Here is a 23,585-nt window from a genome sequence, read left to right as displayed (position 1 = left end):
AAGCCTGCTCTCCCACGATGCCCTGCTCTCATTAACCTATGAAAGAGAAGGAAAAGAAATATAAATCTTAGGAGAAGGAAACCCCCCCACAAAGGTGCCACTCCCCCTCGCAACCTGAACTTGAGTCTGGCATCTTATTTATGGATGTCACTCCATCCTCGTTGGTGACAGCGTGTGATTCAGCAGCATGACTGGCTCCAGTCCATTTGCCTCCGATTGAGATACCTGGTCAGGGCTTATCCGATGGAACTATAATGGATATTACCATCACCTTCAAGAGTTACAATCCTTTATTGCCTTTTACTTGGCAACTTTTGTCATTCTCCAGGAATCTCGTTTTACTGATAATCACCTTTCACAGGTTGCGTGCTTTCTGTCAGAACGAGGTTGGGCCTTTGAGGGTCTTCCAGTGGTGTGCTCACATTGGTCTGTATGGATGTTATAGTAAATGGATCCCACTTCATACCACATTGGAAGCATTGTTTGGACTCTGCAGAGACAGTCTGTAATCTCTATCTCCATTGTCAAGGTCACCTACACCAGCTGCACTAAGTGCGCTCCTTTAGCAACTCCCCCTCCCTTCCTCCACCTCAGAGATTTTAATGTTTTAATGTCCATCATCCTTTGTGGGGCAGTGCTTTTTTGTCTAGTCAGGGGCTTCTCATTGACCAATTTCTCACACCATGACTTGCACCTTGTTTATGATGTTTCTCCTACTTATTTTAGTGTCACATATGGCACTTTCTTTGCCATTGGTCTTTAGCTTTCTTCCTCTCCATTTTCTTCCTACCTTACACTGGTCACCACATGATGACCTCTGTGATAGTGACCAGTTCTCATTAATTCTCTCGTTTCCTTCCTGCCTCCCGCTGGGGTTTCCATCATGCCGATTGGCCCAGGTTGTGTTTCCACCTTATTTGTCAGGTTATATTAATGAAGTCTTCCATGATCTGTTTGATATGATAATCCAAGCTGCTGGCATTGCTGTTCACTGCTTGATGGGGCCCATTCACCATTGGCCAGTTCTGTGGTGGAAGATGGCCATTGCTACCACCTTCCACGATCATTGTCACATCTTCCAATGCCTCAAGTGGCACTCAACCTCTCCTGGTCTTACTACCTTTAAACATCTTTAGTCAAAGCTCCTTACTTACTCAAACAGAGCAAGTAGATTTGGAAACATTTTGTCTGTTCTCTAGCTCCTTCTCTCCCTTCATCATGGGTGTGGGCTACACGGTATCCTACAAGGCTGTCAGTGGCAGACTTCCATTCCGGGCCTTGCCCTTCCAGGTGGCCTTTGTACAGATCCATTACTTCTCGCACAACACCTCGCGACCTATTTTGCAACTGCATCTGCATCAGCCTCCTATCAGCTGCCTTCCTCCTCCAGAAACAGTGGACTGAATCTTTCCACTTATGCTTTACACCTGTGAGGTGCAATCCTACAATGAACCTTTTACTGAATGGGAGATGCTCCTGACCTTCTCTTCTTCCTACAGTTCAGCACCTGGCTCTGATTCTGTTCATAACCAATTGCTTCAACACCTCAATCCTCTGCAGCAACAATATATCCTTCAGGTGGTTATCTGTATTTGGCTCTAAGGCATTTTCGCCTCTCAGTGGTGAGACAGCACTATGCTCCTGTCCTTAATCCCAACAAGGATCTGTCATCCCTTGATAGTTACCGACCATTCAGCCTGACCAATGTCTCCTCCAAATTACTAGAATGGATGGTCGCTTATTGGCCTAATTGGATACTCGAATCTCGGGACCTTTTATCTGCTTACCAGTGTGGCTTTCGGGAGGGACAGTCTACAATTGATCAACTGCTCTGATTGGACTTGTGGCCTCTGCCAGACCATTGATCATCCCTCTCTGTATGTGTAAGTACCATTTCTCAGACTTCTTTTTGACAACAAGCTTATCTGGTTCCCCATATACGTTATTTGACAGTTGGCGGCTTTTGTAACCTCAATGTCCTTTGCTTCCTTGCACACACCTCTTGGTGTGTGGATTGTTCAACCCTTTTCCATCTTTACTGGGAATTAGTTCTGTCTCACCTGGACTATGGTTGTCAATTTTGTAGATTAGCTGCCCCTTCCACACTGCTCCTCTTGGACCCGTTTCATCGTCGTGTTATCCTTTTAGCCACCAGTTTCCTTTGCACTAGCCTTCTCGATAATCTTCTGGTTGACACTAGAATCCCTCTGCTTTCAGTTCAGTGGTTCCAGTTCCTGGTTTCCTATGCCATCAATATCTGCTCTTCCCCTGCTCACCCCTCCTATTTTATTCTTTTTGTGACTCTGGGCCATAACCCACCTGCTGCCTGCCTTTGTGTGGGTGTACTGGTTGGACTCCACCTTGATTCTGTCTGCCACAGTTTCTTTCTCCCCTCCTTGCCCTGTTTCCCACATTCTCTCCCGACCCCGGTCAGTTACTTCGCCCCAGAGTCCAAATGTTCCAATTGCTCTTACAAGAGTTTTAGGATGGCATTGTTTTTTAACACACACCAATGGCTCTAAATCTGCCCATCATGTTGGATATGCCTTTACGTCATCTGTTGGCACAGAACACCATGTTTTTCTCCATGCGTGGGGTATTTACTGCAGAATTGATGGGCACCTACCAGGCCCTCTGCTTTATTAAACACTCTTCGATCATCCAAGTTTTGTTATGTACAGATTCAATGACTGGCCTTCAAGCTATCACTCACTGTTTTTCCTACCACCTTTTTGATCTTTGCCATCCATGATCTTCTTAGTGATGCCACTTGTTCAGTTGATTTCCTTTGGGTTAACAGCCATGTAGATATCTTGGGAAATGAACTTGCTGATTGTCTGGTCGGTGGGGCTTTGCTGATTGTCTGGTTGGTGGGGCAGCCATCTACCCCACCCAGTCTCTGTGACATCTGCAGTGGCAGATTTGTGGCTTTACAGCAAATCCCTTTTTACAGTCATGGGTCGCCTCTTGGGAGACTACCTCACTGTCTAATAAACTTCGTCCGATCAGGGAGACTCCCACCACATGGCGATCTTCCCTCTGCCTCTCCCAGTGGGAATCTACCATCCTCCACCGTCTTCATATCAGCCATACTAGGTTGAGCCATGGTTTTTTACTTTGCAATGAGCCACCCCTCCCTCTTTGTCATCATGTGTTCCGGAGAATTGTAAGAACATACAAGGCGATACTGACCGTATGACTTATATTAGAAGGTAGACTGAAGAATGGAAAACCTACATTTATAGACTTACAGAAAGTTTTTGACAATGTTGATTGGAATACATTCTTTGTAATTGAGAGGGTGGCAGTGATACGAGAACAGGGAACAAATGGTTAAATACATATTGTTCTGAAATTTGACTGCAGTTTTAACTGGCTAAGAACATGAAAGTAAGGAAGTGTGACAAGATTGTAGGCTATCCCTAATGTTATTCAATCTGTATATTAAGCAAACAATAAAGGAAACAAAGGAGAAATTGAGAAAAGGAATTAAAATTCTGAGAGAGATTTGTTAACTTTGAATGTAAATTAGAAAGTTCAGAAGACTTCTCATGTGGAGTGTAGCCTTTTACAGGAAGAGAATGTGGACTATAAATAGTTTACACAAGAAGAGAATGAATGCTTTCAATATGTCGTGGTTGTACAGAAGAATGCTGAAGGTTAGGTGGGTAGATCAAATAATTAATGAAGAGGTACTGAATCCAATGAAGGAGAAAAAAACTTCATTGCACAACTCAACTAAAAGCAGGAATCGGCTGACTGGACACATTCTGAGGATTGAAGAAACTGTCCGTGTGATATTGGATGGAAGTGTGGGGAGTAAAAATTGTAGAGGAGGGATCAACGGATGAATGTAATAAGCTAATTCAAGTTGCAGTAGTTATTCGAAGATGATGAAACTTGCACGGGATAGTCTGGTGTTGAAATCTGCATCAAACCACTTAAGACTGTAGACTACAACAACAGCAACATGAATTTGAAATTTCAGTGCTGGTGGTTGCAGTAGTTAGCAAATGTCGTTAACTGATGTGACAAGCTCTTTGTCTTCTCCTCTTTTTTTTTTTTTTTTCAAGAACCTCTTGGTGGAGCAAAATAAAATTCTGTTACCACATCCACACATTAATTTTGGACTAATGAAACAGTTTGTGCAAGCCTTGCCCAAAAATTGAGATCTCTGTGATAAGTTTCCTCATCTGTCAGAAGCAATACTGAAAGAAAGTGTGTTCACTGGACTTGACATTTGAAGACTGATGTTTGTTTCCAACTTTAAATGAAAAATGACTGAGTGAGAATGAGGCTTGATAATCATTCTAGAAGACTATTACTACACTTTAGGGCAACATAATGAACTCACATTATATTCCTATTGCAGCCATCATCACTGTGATCCTATGGGAAATATCTCTAATTATTAATCACAATGTCTTGGATCCCAGGTTTAATCCCGCCACTGCTTAAATTTTGAATAAAAAAATCATCAGCAGTGGTAGCTAGAGACTTCCAGTACGAGTCACTCCCATGCAGCCAACAGCTTTGTCAAAGAGGACAGAGGAGTGGACAGAGGTTTAGTTAGGACATCATCCTGACCTCGAGTAGGAAACTACCCTTAAAAGTTGCAAGAATTAGGAATGATAAATGGTATAAGATGCAGAAGGCTATAGACTGCATTAAAGATATATATTGTGTATCCACAGGATATGTAATGGGGAAAAAGTCATGTTGATCTATCCAGTAGGATTTGTCATGGGTAGGAAGGTGGAGCCTAACTGTGAACAGTTCAGCGATAGAATTGCTGTCATCTGAATTGACAGCGAATTAATTCCAACATCCATACTCCAGTTATAGGTGCTGATAACAGAAACAGAAGGTGAAGAGGTAGAGGTAGTGAAAGTATGTGAGGATATCAAACATGTAACCCAGTTAGTTAAAGGATATGAAAATTTAATAATCATGTGTGACTGGAACACAGTAATAGCGGAAGGAACAGAAGAGAGAGTTACACGAGAATATGGACTTGGCGTAGAAATGAGTGAGAATAAAGACTGATTGACTTCTGCAATAAGTTTTGAGAGAAGGAGGCAACTTGGAAAAGGGCTCGAGACATGGGAAGAGTCCACATGGATTGCGTCACGGTCAGACAGAGATTCTGAAGGCACATATTGGATTATAAGGTGTACTTAGTTGCAGATATAGATACAGATCACTATAGTAATGATGGAGAGTAGTTCTGAAGTTAAGAGAATCAGATAATCATCTAGGAGAATCAGTGTGGAAAGAAATTGGACAATGACTAATCAGGAATGATGATGTGCAGTTGAAGTTCCCTAAGGCTGTAGGCACTGTGATAATACAACAGTAGGCAGATCAGTTGAAGAGGGATGTAGGACTCTAATAAGAGCAATCACAAAGTTCAACAAAAACTGATCAATGAGAGAAGGAAGTACAAAAATTAGAAATGTTCAAGAAAAGGGACAAATACTGCGATATAGGAATGGAATCAAAAGGACTTGCAAGGAAGATAAACGTAAAGAAGTCGAAAAGGAAATGGTCACTGAAAGACAGATTTGGCATACAGAAAAGTCAACAATGACCTTCAGTCAAATTACAAGTAGATGTGTTGGCATTAAGAGCACAAGAAGAATCCACTATTGAATGCAGAGGAGAGAGCAGAAAACTTCTATAAAGGGATGGAACTGTCAGATGACATGACTGAAGACAAAATAGGTGTCTATATGGAAGAGAGTGGAAATCCAGTATTAGAGTCAAGGAGAGCTTTGGAAGACATGCAGTCAAATGGAGCAGAAGCCATAGATGACATTACTTCTGAATTTCTACTATCAAGTGGCAATAAAAGAATTATTTAAGTTGCTTTGTAGAATATTTGAGTCTGAAGTCATACCATCAGACTTTTGGAAATATAACATCCACACAATCCCAAAAATACCAAGTGTAGATAAGTGCAAAAACTATCAAACATTTAGCTTAATAGCTCATGCGTACATGTTGATAACAAGAATAATATACAGAAGAATAGGAAAGAAAATTGACAATCATGATGACCCAAGATGATCAAAATTCTCAGGAAAATAGGTGAAAGCTATTGGGGATGACAGGGTGATACACAGGAAGGAACAATAAGAATGGAAGATCAAGAATGACATGCTCTGAGTAAAAAGGGCTTAGGACAGAGATGTATTTTGCCACCCTGATGTTCAATTTATAAATCAAATAAGCAATGACAGACATAAAAGAAAGGTTCAGTAGTGGAATAAAAATTCAGGGTGAAAGGATATCAGTGATAAGTTTTGCTATCCTTGATGAAAGCAAGATGCAATGGAATGAGGTTTCTAAATAGAAGACAAAAGTAATCAGTAGCAACAGAAATAAAAGTAGTGATAAACTTATCAAAATTGGGAATCATAACATGAAAGAACTCTACTACCTTGGAAGCAAAATAAGACATGACAGACAAAGCAAGGAGGAGGTAGAAAGCTGACTAGCACAGGCAAAGATGGCATTCTTGGCTAATCAGTGCCTACTAATATCATCCATTAGCCTTAATTTGATGAAGAAATGTCTGAGAATTTCTTTTTGGAGCACATCATTGTGTGGAAGTGAATCATGGACTGTGGGAAAACCAGAAAGCAGATGTTTGAAGTGTTTGTGGCACTGTGCTATAGGAGGACTTTAAAAATTAGATGGGCTGATAATAAGTGAGGTAGTTCTCTGCAGTAAGTTGACAAATGTGTGGAAAACTCTGACAAGAGGAAAGGAGAGAATGGTAAGACATGTTAAGACATTAAGGAATAGCTTCAACAGTACTTGAGGGAGCTGTAGAGGATAATAACTGTACTGGAAGACATAGATAGTAATATTCCCAATAAATCGGGATGTTGAGTGCACATGCTACTCTGAAATGAAGAGTTTGGCACTGGAGGTGAATTTGGTCAGAAGATTGATGATGAAAGAAATACGCTGGAGAAGTTCAGGAAGTTAGGCTGTTTGAGGAGCCTCAAGATTCATTTCTTGAACAGTCACCTTGATTTTTTCCACAAAAACTGTGGTTGGTGTCATCAAAGAACATGTGAGCACTTGCATCAAGACATCAAAGTGATGTAAAGATTATTTAGGGCCACTAGAGTGCAGACTTGATTGGAGACATCTTGGTCACTTATCCATGGCTTACAGCAGGTAATAAGATGGAGAATAAGCTTTACTAGATGCTTTAATAAGAAGAGAGAAGGAAAATGAAAGTGAATCAACACTTCATTTCTATGTACTAAATAGGTTTTTTTGTGTTCTCACTTCAGTACTTCTCATACTGAAAAATTTCTTTTCATTTGAGCTGCTTGTGTTTTGCTAACTTTCTAGTTGTCCATTGTGACAAAATTATACATGGCAGAAAAAAATTTGTCAGATATGGATTAATTGGCCAAAAATAATGAAATAAAGCCATTACAAAACAGAAAATAACCAAAAATACATTTTTTAATTGTCCTGCATGTGTAATCATTTTCTGTGTGCCTTATTGTGTTTTGCTAACTTTCTAGTTGTCCATTGTGACAAAATTATACATGGCAGAAAAAAATTTGTCAGATATGGATTAATTGGCCAAAAATAATGAAATAAAGCCATTACAAAACAGAAAATAACCAAAAATACATTTTTTAATTGTCCTGCATGTGTAATCATTTTCTGTGTGCCTTATTGTGGCATTGTTTGAAAACTGAACTAGTTCACTAAAACGTCTATCAACATAAGTGAAAAACAACAATCAGTTAAATCATATGTAATGTCAATTCTGAAGCTTGAAGTTTGATATCACATTTCAGTATTTAACACTGAAGTCTTCTTACTTTATGTGATAATATGGCACTAGATAGTAGGTGCAAACTTACAATCAACCATTCACAAGCAATAGCTCAGTCATGACCACCTATTGCAACATTTTCATTCTGTGCTTATTCGCTATCTCTACATGACTAGAGAAAGCTTTATGCTACAGTACATACCTCGTAGTTTTTATAATGTAGAGGACTATATTAAATTTACTCCCCATATGGTATACTGTGAAACTCACATAAAAACATAAAACTGCCAACTTCTAAACTAAGTATATTGTTTCTTTAGCAGAAGTAGGAATGGTACAGAAAGAAGAGATAATAGTGATATTTAGTATATAGTATAAGTTGCAGGACAGGTCATCCATGACCCCAGATCAAGTGAACTTATTGGAGAGATTCAAAACTAGAAATAGAATGTTGGTACCTCAAGAGATTTGGAAGCTTCTTTTTCCAACTTATTTCTCCATTTTGCCAGAGGGACAAGCCCCTGATATTGAATGCTAAACACTTCACACATTTTTAAGTGTTTCCATTTACTGCATCTGGGGAACAGATTTTTTATCTGTCCCATACCTGCCAAGTATCCTGATTAAGGCAGGAGATCCCAACTTTTTACTTTCCACCTGCACCCCAATTGTTTCATGTGTTGTCATTATGCTTAAGTAATCGGTATAAATCTTTAGACTGTATTTTGTTACCTGTGAGGCTTTATTTTTGTGTAACCTGTTGTTTTATTTGTGTATTTTTTTATCATATTTGTAGTATTTTGATTAGATGTTTTGTTTTTCATTATTGCATAAAAATGTAACTATTTTCTTGAAGCAATATTCTGAACAGTCTCTGTGCATTATTGAGTCTAGGAAAGGTCCGCTGTTTGCATTTTGTACTCTTTGCCAAGACCCAGCAGGGTAGCTGAGAGTGCTAATGCACTGCTTCCTAGACTCCGGAGGGCACGCCGGCCCTGGATCAAATCCGCCTGACAGATTAATGATGAGGGCCGGTGTGCCGGCCTGTCTGTATGTGGCTTTTAGCCAGTTTTCCACACCCCACTAGGTAACTACCAGACTGGTCCCCACATTCCACCCACATTCCACCTCAGTTACACAACTCACAGACATTCGCACATGTTCACATTATTTCATGGATTACACTAGATGCAGACAGCTGGGGTATACCACTTACGCCCTGAGGGGTTGGTGGTGGAGACAGGAAGGGCATCTGGCCACCTTCTGCACCTAACACTGCCAAATCTGTAACAACACGGCTGACCCTGTGTTGAAGTGGGACAAGGCCCACAGAAAGAAAGCAAGACTCTTTGCCAAAAGGACATTTGTATATACATCATAGAAAAAAGAGTATCAGAATATGTGGAAATAAAAAAACACCGAATCAACATTTTGGGTAGTCCTAGTGTTTTCATTTGTGTTTCTATAACTGTTTGTGATATAAGAAAAGGTTCACCACTGCTGATTGCGCAATGGTCAGTCAAAGTATAATCACAAACAAGAAAAGCTACAGGTACATATACTATTAATCATGCATAATCTTTCAGTGTTATCGTTATGCAACCCAGCTCCTACAGAATAAAGTCCAGAGTGAGCAACTTTGATTAATTTTTTAGGATGCTTGATCTCACACTGCCGTTCTCCACTGCATAAAAAAAAAAAATTTAATTTAAGTTCCATATTGTCTACATAGGCTTGTATGGTATGAAAAAAAGAACTATGGACTGCATCAGATTTATAACATGCAAAGGCCAAAGTTTCTTTCTCATCACATTTTTGTGTTAAAATAAAATATGTGAACTGAAATGGCAATGCCATCTGAACTTCCTTGTTAGACTAGTTTTACTTTCTTTAAATAAAAATGTCAGTTTAATTACATGGGTCAGTACTATGAAATTAAGACATTTATTAACTAACAATTATAAGTAATTAATAGAAAAGGAAATAAATAATTGGTTAATAGTGATGATTTTTGTTTAATGTATAAGTACTATCAAAGACAAACCTGGAAAGCAGGAGTCTTTTCTGAAGCTGTACCAGACCAAACATGACCCATAAGATCTCCTTGCCCACTGAAGAAAATAAATGGCCTCAACTGAACTCCAAGAGCAGTAACATCCATACCAGCAGTGGCAGGTTCATCGTCAGGTTCATCACTGTCATCTGATGATATGAGAGAGCTAAGGCCTCCAGCAAACAGTCCAAGCTGAAAATATTTGGAAGTTACTTGTAATATAGACATCCCAGTTGAACATTATACATGATATTACCAGTACTATTGTTGCTAGACACCAACTTACACTGAAAATTTCCTTTGTTTCTCCATTCATTTCAAGAACAACATCCACTGTACCTCTCTTCAAAAAACCACTGGATATTTCTTGTATAGTAACCAGACTTGCATTACCGTATGGGTTGCTAAATAGAGATCTTGTGAATGCTGTTGAAAGACCTCTCAATGCCATTGCGTGGTAATTTTTCAACAATCTTTTTTCTTCTGTAATTATTTCATTCACCAGTGACCTGAATTGTAAATCTCTTTCTGATATCTGTGTCACTCTTTGCCAGAGGTACTGCTTCACTTCATATGCTGTATCTAATGAAGTCAGCGATATCAGAATTTCCTTGAGGAAAGATTTGTCTGGGTTAGTTTCGAGCAGAATATCTATGGCTAAGGTTCGAGCACTTGAGTCGTACTTTTTGTCAAGTTGAAAATAGATTCGTTTCATTAGTGATATAACAGTCTGGTCCCAGTACTTTGATGGAAGTGATCTCAAGGCCTTCATTGCCGTCACACTGGTCTTTTTGGTACCATTGACAGCATGCTGTAGAAGTACTGGCACTGTATTACCATCGCCAAGATTCCGCAAGGCTCTTAAGTATTTTTGCTTGCATTCTTCTGAACTACAGTCATTGAGCCCATCAACAAGGGATTTTCTTGTTTCTTCAATCACCTGGATATAATAAAAAAATGGATTTATCAGTCAGAGTTTTATTCATTACAGTATTTATGGTTAATATGACACTGACTTAATCCGTAACAGTATGTGAGTGCCTTCATGGGGTAAGGCTAATAGCTTTCAGTGGAACAGAAGTTTACTGCATTCTTAAAAAATAATGAAAACAAGAATGGAAATATAATAAATTGCGACACGGACTCACTGCCCAGCAGTACTTACTTTCTGGAGTGCAGTACTTCTGATAGACACATATAAAAATAAAAGACACACATTGCCTGTAGCTTGTAACTAGCAGCTTCTTTGTTGGGTAGAAGAGTGTCTTAGGTTGTGGAAGAGTAGGAAGGTTCCTCAGTACAAGTAGATCTCTCCCATCAAGTGGTCCAAGTGACCTGCCCTTCCTTCTTGACCGGCCCCAAACATTGTCTCTCCTCCTTGAGGAAAGAACTATCAGTTCCAAAAGCTAGGTAATACATCTTTTTGACTTGTATTTGCAGTACTGCTGAAAATGTACACTTTTAAATGGTCCCTCTGTGTGGTGGAAGTTGGCTGACTTCGTGCTACTCCAGAATGTTTATGTTCGGTGTCAACCATAGCTATGCAACAGTATTGTGCCCCATAACAAAAAGTAGCCATTGTGAATATAGTTTTGATCTGTGTGCACTGTTGTGCATAGTGATTGTTAATAATATTTACAAACATGAGGGAAGAGGCTGTAGTTGATTTTTCTAGTCACTCACTATAAACTTCCAAGATGCACAGTATAAATTCTGTAATGCAGTAATCAATTACATGTTCATTTCTTTTATACACTATAAACTGGCTGCTCTGGGAAAAGAAGGTGGGGCTTGTCTCAGCAGCCAGTGTGCTACGAGCTCATCGCAAGCTTCTGTCCCAGCACGCTCCATTCAGTTGTGAAGTAAAAGTGTGCAACCAGTACACATTTCACCTCCTGCAGGAAAGTCCTGGCCAGCAAATCTGTTCCACAATTTATTAGTTTTCTTGATTTAATTTTTCCTCAGATACAAATATAAAGCAGAACAATATTATCTCAAGTATTAGGTAACAAGTAAAAGGCCAATTTGATCATGTAGATCCAGCATTCCATTTCTACTGGCTACACTAAGAACTACAGGTTTAATTATAGCTGTTGAAAGTTTCTTCTTGGTCAGGTTTCAACAAAATACCCAAAAGTTACCTTATACTGTATATGGACCATTTTGAGTGCATATTCTTGACTTATCAGGATTCTTACCCTATTGTTTGCTACTGATCCTTTATGCAAGTTTTGAAAATACCCAAAAGTTACCTTATACTGTATATGGACCATTTTGAGTGCATATTCTTGACTTATCAGGATTCTTGCCCTATTGTTTGCTACTGATCCTTTATGCAAGTTTTGAGATGTTGACTTCTGGGGGAGAAAAACACCTCTTTTCCTTCTTGTACATCTGATATCAGCCTCACAGATGAAAATAAATAAAAGTCATCGTTTAATATTCTATCTATGTAACATATCTATCTGTAAATGAGCCATGGAACTTGCTGAAGTGGGGCGCCTTGCATGCCTCAGTAATAAAGAAGGGTGTGTGTGTGTGTGTGTGTGTGTGTGTGTGTGTGTGTGTGTGTGTATGTGTGTGTACTGTAGCTGCACCAGATCAGAGGTATATCTGTGGACAGCCCACATGAAACTGTGGTTGCCAAAGAGGGTCAGTAGTCCTTTCTGTATCGCAAGCCAGCAATTTGGACAATTGACTATCTGGCTTTGTGATATTAGCCAACATAGTAGGTACTGAAAAGGCTGAAACCCAGGGAAAACTACAGCTTTTGTTTTTCTTTAGGGTATGTAGTTCTACTTTACAGTTAAATCCTGTTGAGTAAAATATTCTAGAGGTAAAACAGCCCCCCCCCCCCCCAATTCAGATTACTTGCCTGAGATGACTCAGGAAAATGTCATTGTCAGGAAAAACGAAACTAACATTCTACAGGTTGGAACATGGAACATTCGACCTCTTAATAAGATAAGTAGAATTTAAAAAGGAAAATTGATAGGTTGAATTTAGATGTAATGAGATTTAGTGAAATGTGATGTCAAGAAGAACAGGACGTCTGGTCCACACACACACACACACACACACACACACACACACACACACAGGCCCACAGTTTCTGGCCACCAAGGTCTGACTGACAGTCTGGCTTAGAGTGTGTGTGTGTGTGTGTGTGTGTGTGTGTGTGTGTGTGTGTGTGTGTGTGTTTTGTCTAGTTCAGAAGAATACCTTTTGGCTGAAAGCTTACTTGTTTGGCAGCCTTTTTGTTGTGCCTATCTACAACTCAACATCTCTGCTATATGCTGAGTAGCAATCTATACTTTTCAAACAATGGAAAATCCAGGATGGAATGTAACAATATGAGAGGAGGAAAGTTGCTACTCACCATATAGCGGAGATGCTGAGCTGCGATAGGCCTTTCCCTGCAATACATCCTACGTTCCTGTAATCCTCCTGGCCTCAACCTCCGTTAGTCACTGTCCTCACCCATCCCGCCTCCTCCCTGCTCCCATTCCAGCACTACACACCCAGTATTTCACCACCACACCCAGTCTTTTAATTTCTTTTATTTTTATTTCTCTCCTTTCCGCTACTTACCTCCTCCCCCCTCCGCACCTTCTCTCATACCCTACGTCTAAACTGCAACACTTCACTGTCCGCCACTCCCACCGTACTATCCCTCCCCCTCCCTGTCCCAGCCTCCTCCTTAACCCCACCCAACCGCCAAGCCCATCATGCACTGATGCTGCTGATCACAGTGTAGTTTTAGCTCTCTGAGACTGAAGATGTGTGTGCAAGTTGCGCTTGCGTGAGTGTGTGTGCGCGTGCGTGTATGTGTGTCTACTGCTGACAAAGGCCTTAATGGCCAAAAGCTTTGATTGTGTGAATCTTTTTAATGTGCCTGTCGCAGCTCAGCATCTCCGCTATATAGTGAGTAGCAACTTTCCCTCTCTCATATTGTTAATCTATACTTTTCATAACACTGTCAATATTCCATCCAGATTTCCATTGTTTGATGTAGATTGTTAATAAATGTTTGTTTTTATTTAAAAAGCTTTAAGAGCTTTCACATTAAAAATTCAGAAGCAATACTTCCCAACATGCTCTCATATAATGAAATATATTTGTTTGAAAATTTACTATCTGTGATTTTCAATGGCAGGGTCATAAAGATGCAGGTAATTACAGATAATGTGAAAATAATTGAGAAAAAGTACAATAAAAAACACTTGACCAATCGAAGTATCCAAGGTAAGCCAATATATTGTTCTTAATTGACAGTGGGAAATTTCTAATTAAAATATATGCTGAAATAATTTTAACTGTGTTAGTTGGTAAGTAAATGTGTGTATGTGTGTGTGTGTGTGTGTGTGTGTGTGTGTGTGTGTGTGTGTGTGAACATCAAACATAAATTTTAAATGTTAGTTAATTTTTTCTGAAGGTATTTGTGTGGAATATAGACTTTTATAGAAGTGAAACAGGAACAATGAACAAGAAGAAAGAGCTTTTAGAATATGGCACTCCAGAGGAATGTTGAAGATTACATTGGTAGATCAGATAACTAAGTGAGGAGGTATGGGAGCTAGTAGAGGAAAAAATAGATTTTATGGCACAACCCAACTAAAAAGAAGGGTTCAGTTGATAGGACAAATCCTGATGCATCAATGAATCAATTTGTAATTGGGGTGGGGGTGGGGAGCGGAAGGTTGAGTTTTAGAGGGATCAGACCACTGAGGATAGCTACAGAGCTACAGCAAATGAATCTTCAGACTGAATACCACAAGGACTATAATGTTTGATATATCTTTTATCAATAGGGTTTCTTTGATGAGACAGTGCAAGAATGTGACAAGAACTAAAAACAAAACTGGAGAATTAGTGGTGGCAGAAATAGATAAAAGTTGTGCAAGACATCGAGTGGCACAAGAAAAATGAAAATGAATTGAAAAAAATGAATTGAAAATCGATTGAAGGCTTCAAGCAAATTGTATACACTGATGAGAAAAAACATTATGATCACCTGCTAAATACCATGTTTGTACACCTTTGGGATGCAGTACAGCAGTGATTCTGCTTGCATGGATTCAAGAAGTCCTTGGTAGGTTTCTGGAGGTATGTGGCACCAGATGTCTTTCACAAAAGATACCAGTAGAGATAGGGCCTGAATTATCATGATTACTCAGTAAAATATTGCACTGTAGCCCTTAGCGAATGCTTTGCATATTCCACTTTGCTCTGTGTTGTGCAACACTCATTGTTTTCTTTGCTTATTTTACAATGAGTGAAGGGACTAATTCTGGTCAAGGAAAGTGTTCAAGTACAATCCTTACAACACTAAAAAAAAATCAGCAGTTCCTTTGACCATTACACCCTGGCTCCACTTCTCTCCCATTAGGCAGTCCAAGTTCTCACTTGTTTATGACTTGGCCAACTGGCACGATATAGTGTCAACATTACAGTCATCTTTTAGAAACTCAAAAGAAAATGACAGCAACGGACTTCCTATGACAAAATTGTCTTTAATTTACAGTTACTACGCAGCAATAAATTCAGCTGGTTTATCTGGTTTATTTACATGACCACATTAACTGTACAAATAATGTCTCTCAGAATTGGTATTGTATTGTGAAACAAAGATGCACATTCCATACAAAAATTTGCCATTTGTAGTTCTAGGAGAGAATATTTTGTGTGCACACGTGATTGAGAGAGAGAGAGAGAGAGAGAGAGAGAGAGAGAGAGAAAACATGAGTGCATTCAGCTAAACATTTCTACTTGTTGAGGAGTGATCTAACTTCATATACTCATTTACATTCAGTCCTCAATTTGCTATCAATTCATTTGTTGAAGCATGCTGAAATGCAACATGTTTTAGTTTCTCCTGACATATCACAGTCTTTGTATTAAATAAATACTAAGTAAAAAGGATAAAAGTCATTACAATTGAAGAATACAAAACAGCATTGAGGTTATAGTTTGTAGTTCATAGGCTCAATAGTTGAAATGAATCTATGAAATGTGCCCTGCCAGTTGCTAAACTGGAAAATAATAAATGCAGATTTATAGAACAAACACGTGAATCTACTGCTTTATTCTTGTTGTAAACAGTTTAAAATGTACTCTGCAGGATCATCATACTTGTTTGAAGTATCTTGGCTTACCTTGTGCTGTCCACTTCCTGGTAAATGAGACAATCTATTTGACAGAGCAGCAGCAGTTAGAATAATAGTTTCTTCCAGCTTCTCACTTGGATTTGTTTCATGACTAAGTTTCAAGACACCTAAAAATAGAAGCAAATATCAAAACATAGTAATTAATGAGTGCTGGTGCACACACATTGGAATATGTATTTACGATAGAAAAAGAGTGGCAGCCCAAAAACTAAGAATGTCTCTTATGTGTGACACAGACATTTAACACCACATTCAGGTTCTGTTGAATGGTTATCTTTCAGCATTGTTGTTTACTGATTCTGTCCTGCAATTTTCTTAACTAGAGTGTTCAAAATATAAATATTTGTGCCTATAGTGCATGATCTTGAGAATGATTCTTTCAGACTTTAAAGGAAACGGAAACTGATAAAGCATGTTCTATATATCATTCAATCCCTTTTCGTTTCTTCTTAGCTCCATTCTTGAATTGAAAATCGATTGAAGGCTTCAAGCAAATTGTATACACTGATGAGGAAAAACATTATGACCACCTGCTTAATACCGTGTTCGTACACCTTGGTAGGTTTCTGGAGGTATGTGGCACCAAATGTCGATGTAATTTTGTAAATTATGGGCCTGTGGTTTGTGGGCACAGAGCTGGTGCCAGATAATGTCCCAAATGTGTTCAATCATGTTCAGATCGTCTGAGCTTGGTGGCCAAGACATCAACACATGAGCTTACTATAGTGTTCTTCAAACCGTACTAGCACCCAACAGTCTATCATACAATAAAGAGTTTGCAACAGATAGTAAAATAAGTGGTAACATTATAAACACTGATTCTAAAAGATACAGGTGTATGACTGAAAAGTGAAAGGTTACTTCTAGTACTGTGATTATTGAGAGCAGGGGGATAAAGGGGGGAGGGGGGGGGGGGGGGTTCTTGATACACAATTTTCTATTCTCATTGTCATTAATAGTCCCAACAAAGTACAGCCAAATCCTCATACTACACTTCTGACTACGTAACGAGCCTTCACATGTATGAGGGGAAGTAGTAAAGAACTAGCAAACTTAACAATTATGGATATTAACTTGGCTGCAAAACCTTCACAAACAGGAAACAAACTTAGGGTGTACTAAGACATTGGCTTTCATTTTAACATATGTTGGATATTTAAATAACTGTTTCCTTTTCTTTTAGTAAGATCCCTTATCATCTAACCAGTTAATCATAAATGCCATTGCATCCATCCTTGTGCTGAAATGTTCATCATGACTCTGAATGACACAGGAAGCATGTTGTTCATGTACTGGCTGAGGGAACTCAATCAGGAAAGAAGTATGCACTAAAATAGTCACTTTAAGAATGACCATTTTTCATCAGATGTGGAAAATAAGTACCTGCTGAGCTACTGTGAGTTTTTTTAATGCTATTTAACTATAGAAAGCCATTTGAAAAATTCAGATAAGGGAAAGATTAAACTTAAAATGCATATCTATGGCACACATGGCATAAGCTACCCAACATAATGTAAATATGGTTATCTCAGAGAATCAAGTAATTTCAAACAAACATATGTGACCTGCTGGTGCCAGAAAGTAGAGAGTGCCACACACAAAGCATATAATTACTTGTCATTCACTTATATAATAAGCTAAATGGAATCATATACACTCCTGGAAATTGAAATAAGAACACCGTGAATTCATTGTCCCAGGAAGGGGAAACTTTATTGACACATTCCTGGGGTCAAATACATCACATGATCACACTGACAGAACCACAGGCACATAGACACAGGCAACAGAGCATGCACAATGTCGGCACTAGTACATTGTATATCCACCTTTCGCAGCAATGCAGGCTGCTATTCTCCCATGGAGACGATCGTAGAGATGCTGGATGTAGTCCTGTGGAACGGCTTGCCATGCCATTTCCACCTGGCGCCTCAGTTAGACCAGCGTTCTTGCTGGACGTGCAGACCGCGTGAGACGACGCTTCATCCAGTCCCAAACATGCTCAATGGGGGACAGATCCGGAGATCTTGCTGGCCAGGGTAGTTGACTTACACCTTCTAGAGCACGTTGGGTGGCACGGGATACATGCGGACGTGCATTGTCCTGTTCGAACAGCAAGTTCCCTTGCCGGTCTAGGAATGGTAGAACGATGGGTTCGATGATGGTTTGGATGTACCGTGCACTATTCAGTGTCCCCTCGACATCACCAGTGGTGTACGGCTAGTGTAGGAGATCGCTCCCCACACCATGATGCCGGGTGTTGGCCCTGTGTGCCTCGGTCGTATGCAGTCCTGATTGTGGCGCTCACCTGCACGGCGCCAAACACGCATACGACCATCATTGGCACCAAGGCAGAAGCGACTCTCATCGCTGAAGACGACACGTCTCCATTCGTCCCTCCATTCACGCCTGCCGCGACACCACTGGAGGCGGGCTGCACGATGTTGGGGCGTGAGCGGAAGACGGCCTAACGGTGTGCGGGACCGTAGCCCAGCTTCATGGAGACGGTTGCGAATGGTCCTCGCCGATACCCCAGGAGCAACAGTGTCCCTAATTTGCTGGGAAGTGGCGGTGCGGTCCCCTACGGCACTGCGTAGGATCCTACGGTCTTGGCGTGCATCCGTGCGTCGCTGCGGTCCGGTCCCAGGTCGACGGGCACGTGCACCTTCCGCCGACCACTGGCGACAACATCGATGTACTGTGGAGACCTCACGCCCCACGTGTTGAGCAATTCGGCGGTACGTCCACCCGGCCTCCCGCATGCCCACTATACGCCCTCGCTCAAAGTCCGTCAACTGCACATACGGTTCACCTCCACGCTGTCACGGCATGCTACCAGTGTTAAAGACTGCGATGGAGCTCCGCATGCCACGGCAAACTGGCTGACACTGACGGCGGCGGTGCACAAATGCTGCGCAGCTAGCGCCATTCGACGGCCAACACCGCGGTTCCTGGTGTGTCCGCTGTGCCGTGCGTGTGATCATTGCTTGTACAGCCCTCTCGCAGTGTCCGGAGCAAGTATGGTGGGTCTGACACACCGGTGTCAATGTGTTCTTTTTTCCATTTCCAGGAGTGTATATAGATCAACAATGACACTTAACATTATTTCAGCAAATTTTAATTAGAAACCTCCCTATTTGTCGACTAAGACCAAGGTACTGGTTTACTCAGATACTTTGACTTGTGCAAGTGCATTTTACTGTATTTTCCTTAATCATTTTCACATTAACTATAGTTATCTGAACCTTGTTAACCCCACGTTAACAAACACGAAAGGTAAATTTTCGAACTAGCACATGTAATTCATTATAAGAGGCCTTGCTAAAAGTGATGCTCCAAAAGTTCTAATGTGAAAACTCTTAAAGCTTTTTCAATAAAAACACACATTACTAACATTCTATATCAAACAATGGAATAATGACAACTTCATGAGAAGTATAAATTGTTACTCAACTTACAGTGCCACAGATAGGCACAACAAAAAGACTGTCTTTTAACCAATAGCTTAGTTGTTTGACAGTCTTCTGAATTGTACAAAACACACTCTCATGTAAAACCTTGGCAGCGAGAATCAGTGGTTGTGAGAGTGAGAGTTGCATTTACATGAGGGTGATTGTGTATGCTGTCTAACTGGGAAGAAGATCTTTTCTCCAAACTTATTTGTTTGACAGTCAAATAGAATATATGTTGACGTTAGAACATGTCTGAATTTTCTATTTGACAGTGACTACTGCAAGCAGACCGAAGACATTGCTATGTGGAGTCCTCTCTCTCCCGTCGTCACTAACATGTATGTGGTACATTTCGTGGAGGAAGCCTTAGAGTCAGTGCATCTAAAACCTGCCTGTTTCTTCAGATACATGGATGACACATTTATTATTTGGCCACATGGAAGAGACAAGCTGATGGAATTTCTCACACATCGCAACTCAAGACACAAGAATATCAAGTTCACCATGGAGGTAGAATCAGATGGGATGCTCCCCTTCTTGGATGTTCTCATCAAAAGACGAGATGATGGCAGGCTGGAGCACAGCATGTATAGAAAGAAAACTCACACTGACTTATACCTACATGAGGATAGCTGCCATCACCCCACTCAGAAGAACAGTGTGCTAAAAACACTTGTACACAGAGCTTGCGCCCTCTCTGATGAGGACAGTCTCCAGCAAGAATTGGCCCATCCGAAGTCCATGTTTCTGAGGAACAGTTATAAGGAAAGGCAAATCCAGGATGCTCTATGTCTGACACTTGCAACACAACTGGCAAAAACTAATGAAGAATCTTGGGAAAACACGACCATGGCATTCATTCCATTTTGTGGTGCCTTATCAGGAAAAGTTGGATGAATTTTACACACATATCAAGTAAAAACCATCTTCTGCCCTCCAACTAAAACCAGAGCACTTCTTGGCAGTGTTAAGGACAACCTTGGTTTATGTAAATCAGGGATTTACAAAATACCATGCGAATGTGGTAAGGAATACATAGGTCAGACAGTTCGCACCATTGAACACCGATGCCGTGAACACCAATGGCACACGAGATTGCAACAGCCTAATAAGTCTCCAATCACCGAGCATTGCCTGTCAGAGCTTCATGGCATGGATTATGACACGATCAAGGTCCTAACACAGACTTCGAAATATTGGGAATGTATCATCAAAGAAGCTATAGATATGAGAGTAAGAAATCCTGAACTGAATCATGACACAGGCTATTCCCTTGACCATGCTTGGGAACCAGTCATTACCCGGATTAAGGAGAAGATAGAAATATTCCTGGATGTACTGACTTCGAGGGCAGGGGGAGGAATCTCTGAAACGCCACTGGCAAACCTCCCTGGGTGCAGACCTGCGAGGGAACATCCAGACGCTGGGCCAAAGGCCACACGCCGCACCCCAGCACTGACGGCCGAGAGAGCGCCCGCGGCGTGGGCAGTGGAAGGAGTGCCCAAGGATGGGGAGGGGGAATCTGATATATACCTCATGCCTACCATCCCTTGATAGTATATCAGCACACCTGATGATGGCAGCAAGGTTGATCACCGAAATAATGTGTCCTTTGTGCACTCACACCAGGCTGTTCACCTGAGATTTTTTTCGGCATGAAATATGCCTGGAGAAATTGAAGAATCACATTACATAGAAAGTTAATAACATTTGTTTTATTTAAAAGACTTTAAAGAGTTTTCACATAAAAAGTTTGGAGGCATTACTTTTCGGTATTCCCTCATATATAGAACTTTTGTATTCTAGTACTTCTTATTTTCTTTTGTCATATGAAACAAATTAATTGAGTATGTTTACAGTTTGAATTGTATACCTTTCAAAATTTATGTACATTGTTTTTGTTTATCAACTTGATTCTACAATATGTTTCTTGAATTTTCTATTAAACTTTGAACTAAGTATCCTCTTGTGCCCGCCCCCCCCCCCCCCCCCCCCCCCCCCCCCCAATGAGCCATGCACCTTGCCGTTGGAGGGGAGACTTTGTGCCCCAATGATACAGATAGCCGTACCGCAGGTGCAACCACAAGGGAGGGGTATCTGTTGACAGGCCAGCCAAATGTGTGGTTCCTGAAGAGGGGCAGCAGCCTTTTCAGTAGTTGCAGGGTCAACAGTCTGGATGATTGACTGACCTGGCCTTGTAACACTAACCAAAACGGCCTTGCTGTGCTGGTACTGCGAACGGCTGAAAGCAAGGGGAAACTACAGCCGTAATTTTTCCTGAGGGCATGCACTTTTACTGTATGATGATAGACTAGCATGGAGAGCTGCATCAAACCAGTCTCAGGAGTGAAGACCACAACAACAACAACATCCTCTTGTGCCTAGACACTGAATAATTAATTACAACGAAAATATTTTTGGAGACATTTTGAGAAATATCTAAGCACAAAGACTGAGATATATCTGTGTCCAACACTTTTAATAAATATAAAATTTTTGATACTGTACCTTTTACAATTTGGGGGCTAGGATGTGAACCAAGAGAGAGAGCCCAAAAATATCTTTCATTCTCTTCCAGTTTTGAATCATCACGCAGCTGAAGATATTTCATAGCTGCTTCATGAGCTGCTGCAGTCTGTGCAGCACCAAGCACATCCAGCAGTTGCAGCCTGTCATACGAATAACAAAACAGTGTTTATTTCTTGTGCATTGTAATGGGTAGATCAGTTTTACTGTTGTGTCATTGATCAGGATGAAGTAGGCCTATGTCAGCTAAGGTTTCAAATGAGACAAGAAGTTCTTATGCTTCCAGGGAGAAATGGTAAATTGAATGCACTATTATATGAAAGGCACTGGCAAAATAAAACTCTATACAGTCAATCTTGTCTAAGCAGAAACTACACTTCCAGTTTAGAAATTTTATATACAATTATAGAAAATCTGATCCTGGTGTGCACGAATATGATCCCAAGAGCCTTATAATTATTTAACAATTTAAGAGAATAATTTGGCTCAATCACACTTTTATATGTAGTTTTCTAAGGTGATTAAGATTATACTTCATGTACATCTTGCAAGTCACTTTGCAGTGTGAGACAGAGGGTACATTTGGCATGACTATCATTTCCTTCCTGTCCATAGCCTATTCACGAATGAGATATGGGAGTAACACCTGCTGGTAAGCCACCATATGAACTAAAATTTCTGATTCTTTTCATCTTGGTCATTTTAAAATTCTTCCTGTGAATCTCAGCCTGGCATCTGCTTTTGGTGAAATTAGTTTTGTGGTCATTCTCCCTTAGTTTGCTCCCTAGAGTTACGCCTATGTATTTTAGGATTCTTACAGTGTTCGGTTATTTGTCACATGCAGTGTAATTGAACAGTAATGGATATCTATCTATATGTGCAAATTGTGTTACATTTATCAATAGTCAGGCCCTGCAGCAATTATCAGTTTTCTGCGGGTCTTCTTGCATTTCACTACAGTATTTTTCTCACATTATCAACTATTTATACATATTGTTGACACTGCTTTGGGATACTCCCAAGTTACTTTTACATCTGCCAGTTTTGTTCTGTTAAGAATAACATGCTGATTTCTATCTACTAGAAAGTCCTGAATCCAGTCACAAATTGGTCCAGTACTTAGCAACCTAGGAGAGTAATAAAGAAATTAAGGTTTTCTTTGTCTTTCAACAAATGTATTTAACTGCATATATAGCTGAAGTGCAACAGAATTGATGATGATAGCCAGGTACATCTCGACTGCTGCTGATAGTGTTGCAGCAGAGATGAAAATAGTGGGTCTTATTCTTTCTGCTGCATACTGCAAGGTTCAGCCTGTGATAAAGATTCATAATGCACAAAACATAGAGCCAATCAAAAATCGTCATTAGCTGTGTCAGATGTAAGGGCCAAAGGTCATGAGAACTGTCATAGACAATGAGATATGGGTTGCTCAGTCTATTTTTTTAAAAAAAAAAAAAAAAAAAAAAAAAGAAGAAGAAGAAGAAGAAGAAGGAGCAGCTAATGCATTCTGATTACAGTGAATTCCCAGTCAACACACAACTCAGACTGTGCCAGTGCAGAAAGTGATGTGCATG

At 40.2% G+C, this 23,585-nt stretch overlaps 1 protein-coding gene across 5 annotated transcripts in view; it reads right to left on the bottom strand.

Annotated features, from left to right (window-relative positions):
- Nucleotides 1-23,585, bottom strand: part of LOC124595675 (microsomal triacylglycerol transfer protein) — a 202,154-nt gene that overhangs the window by 7,491 nt on the left and 171,078 nt on the right. For all 5 annotated transcript variants that reach the window (XM_047134532.1, XM_047134530.1, XM_047134531.1 and 2 more), the window contains 4 exons: nucleotides 21,991-22,151; nucleotides 16,019-16,137; nucleotides 10,150-10,803; nucleotides 9,855-10,055 (listed from right to left, as the gene is read on the bottom strand). In XM_047134532.1, the coding sequence (XP_046990488.1) occupies nucleotides 9,855-10,055; nucleotides 10,150-10,803; nucleotides 16,019-16,137; nucleotides 21,991-22,151 (1,135 nt within the window). The remainder of the gene's footprint in view (nucleotides 1-9,854; nucleotides 10,056-10,149; nucleotides 10,804-16,018; nucleotides 16,138-21,990; nucleotides 22,152-23,585) is intronic.

Source organism: Schistocerca americana, chromosome 2 (assembly GCF_021461395.2).
Source record: "Schistocerca americana isolate TAMUIC-IGC-003095 chromosome 2, iqSchAmer2.1, whole genome shotgun sequence".
Classification (NCBI taxonomy): Eukaryota; Metazoa; Arthropoda; class Insecta; order Orthoptera; family Acrididae; genus Schistocerca; species Schistocerca americana.
This window is presented reverse-complemented; position numbering and strand designations above follow the sequence as displayed.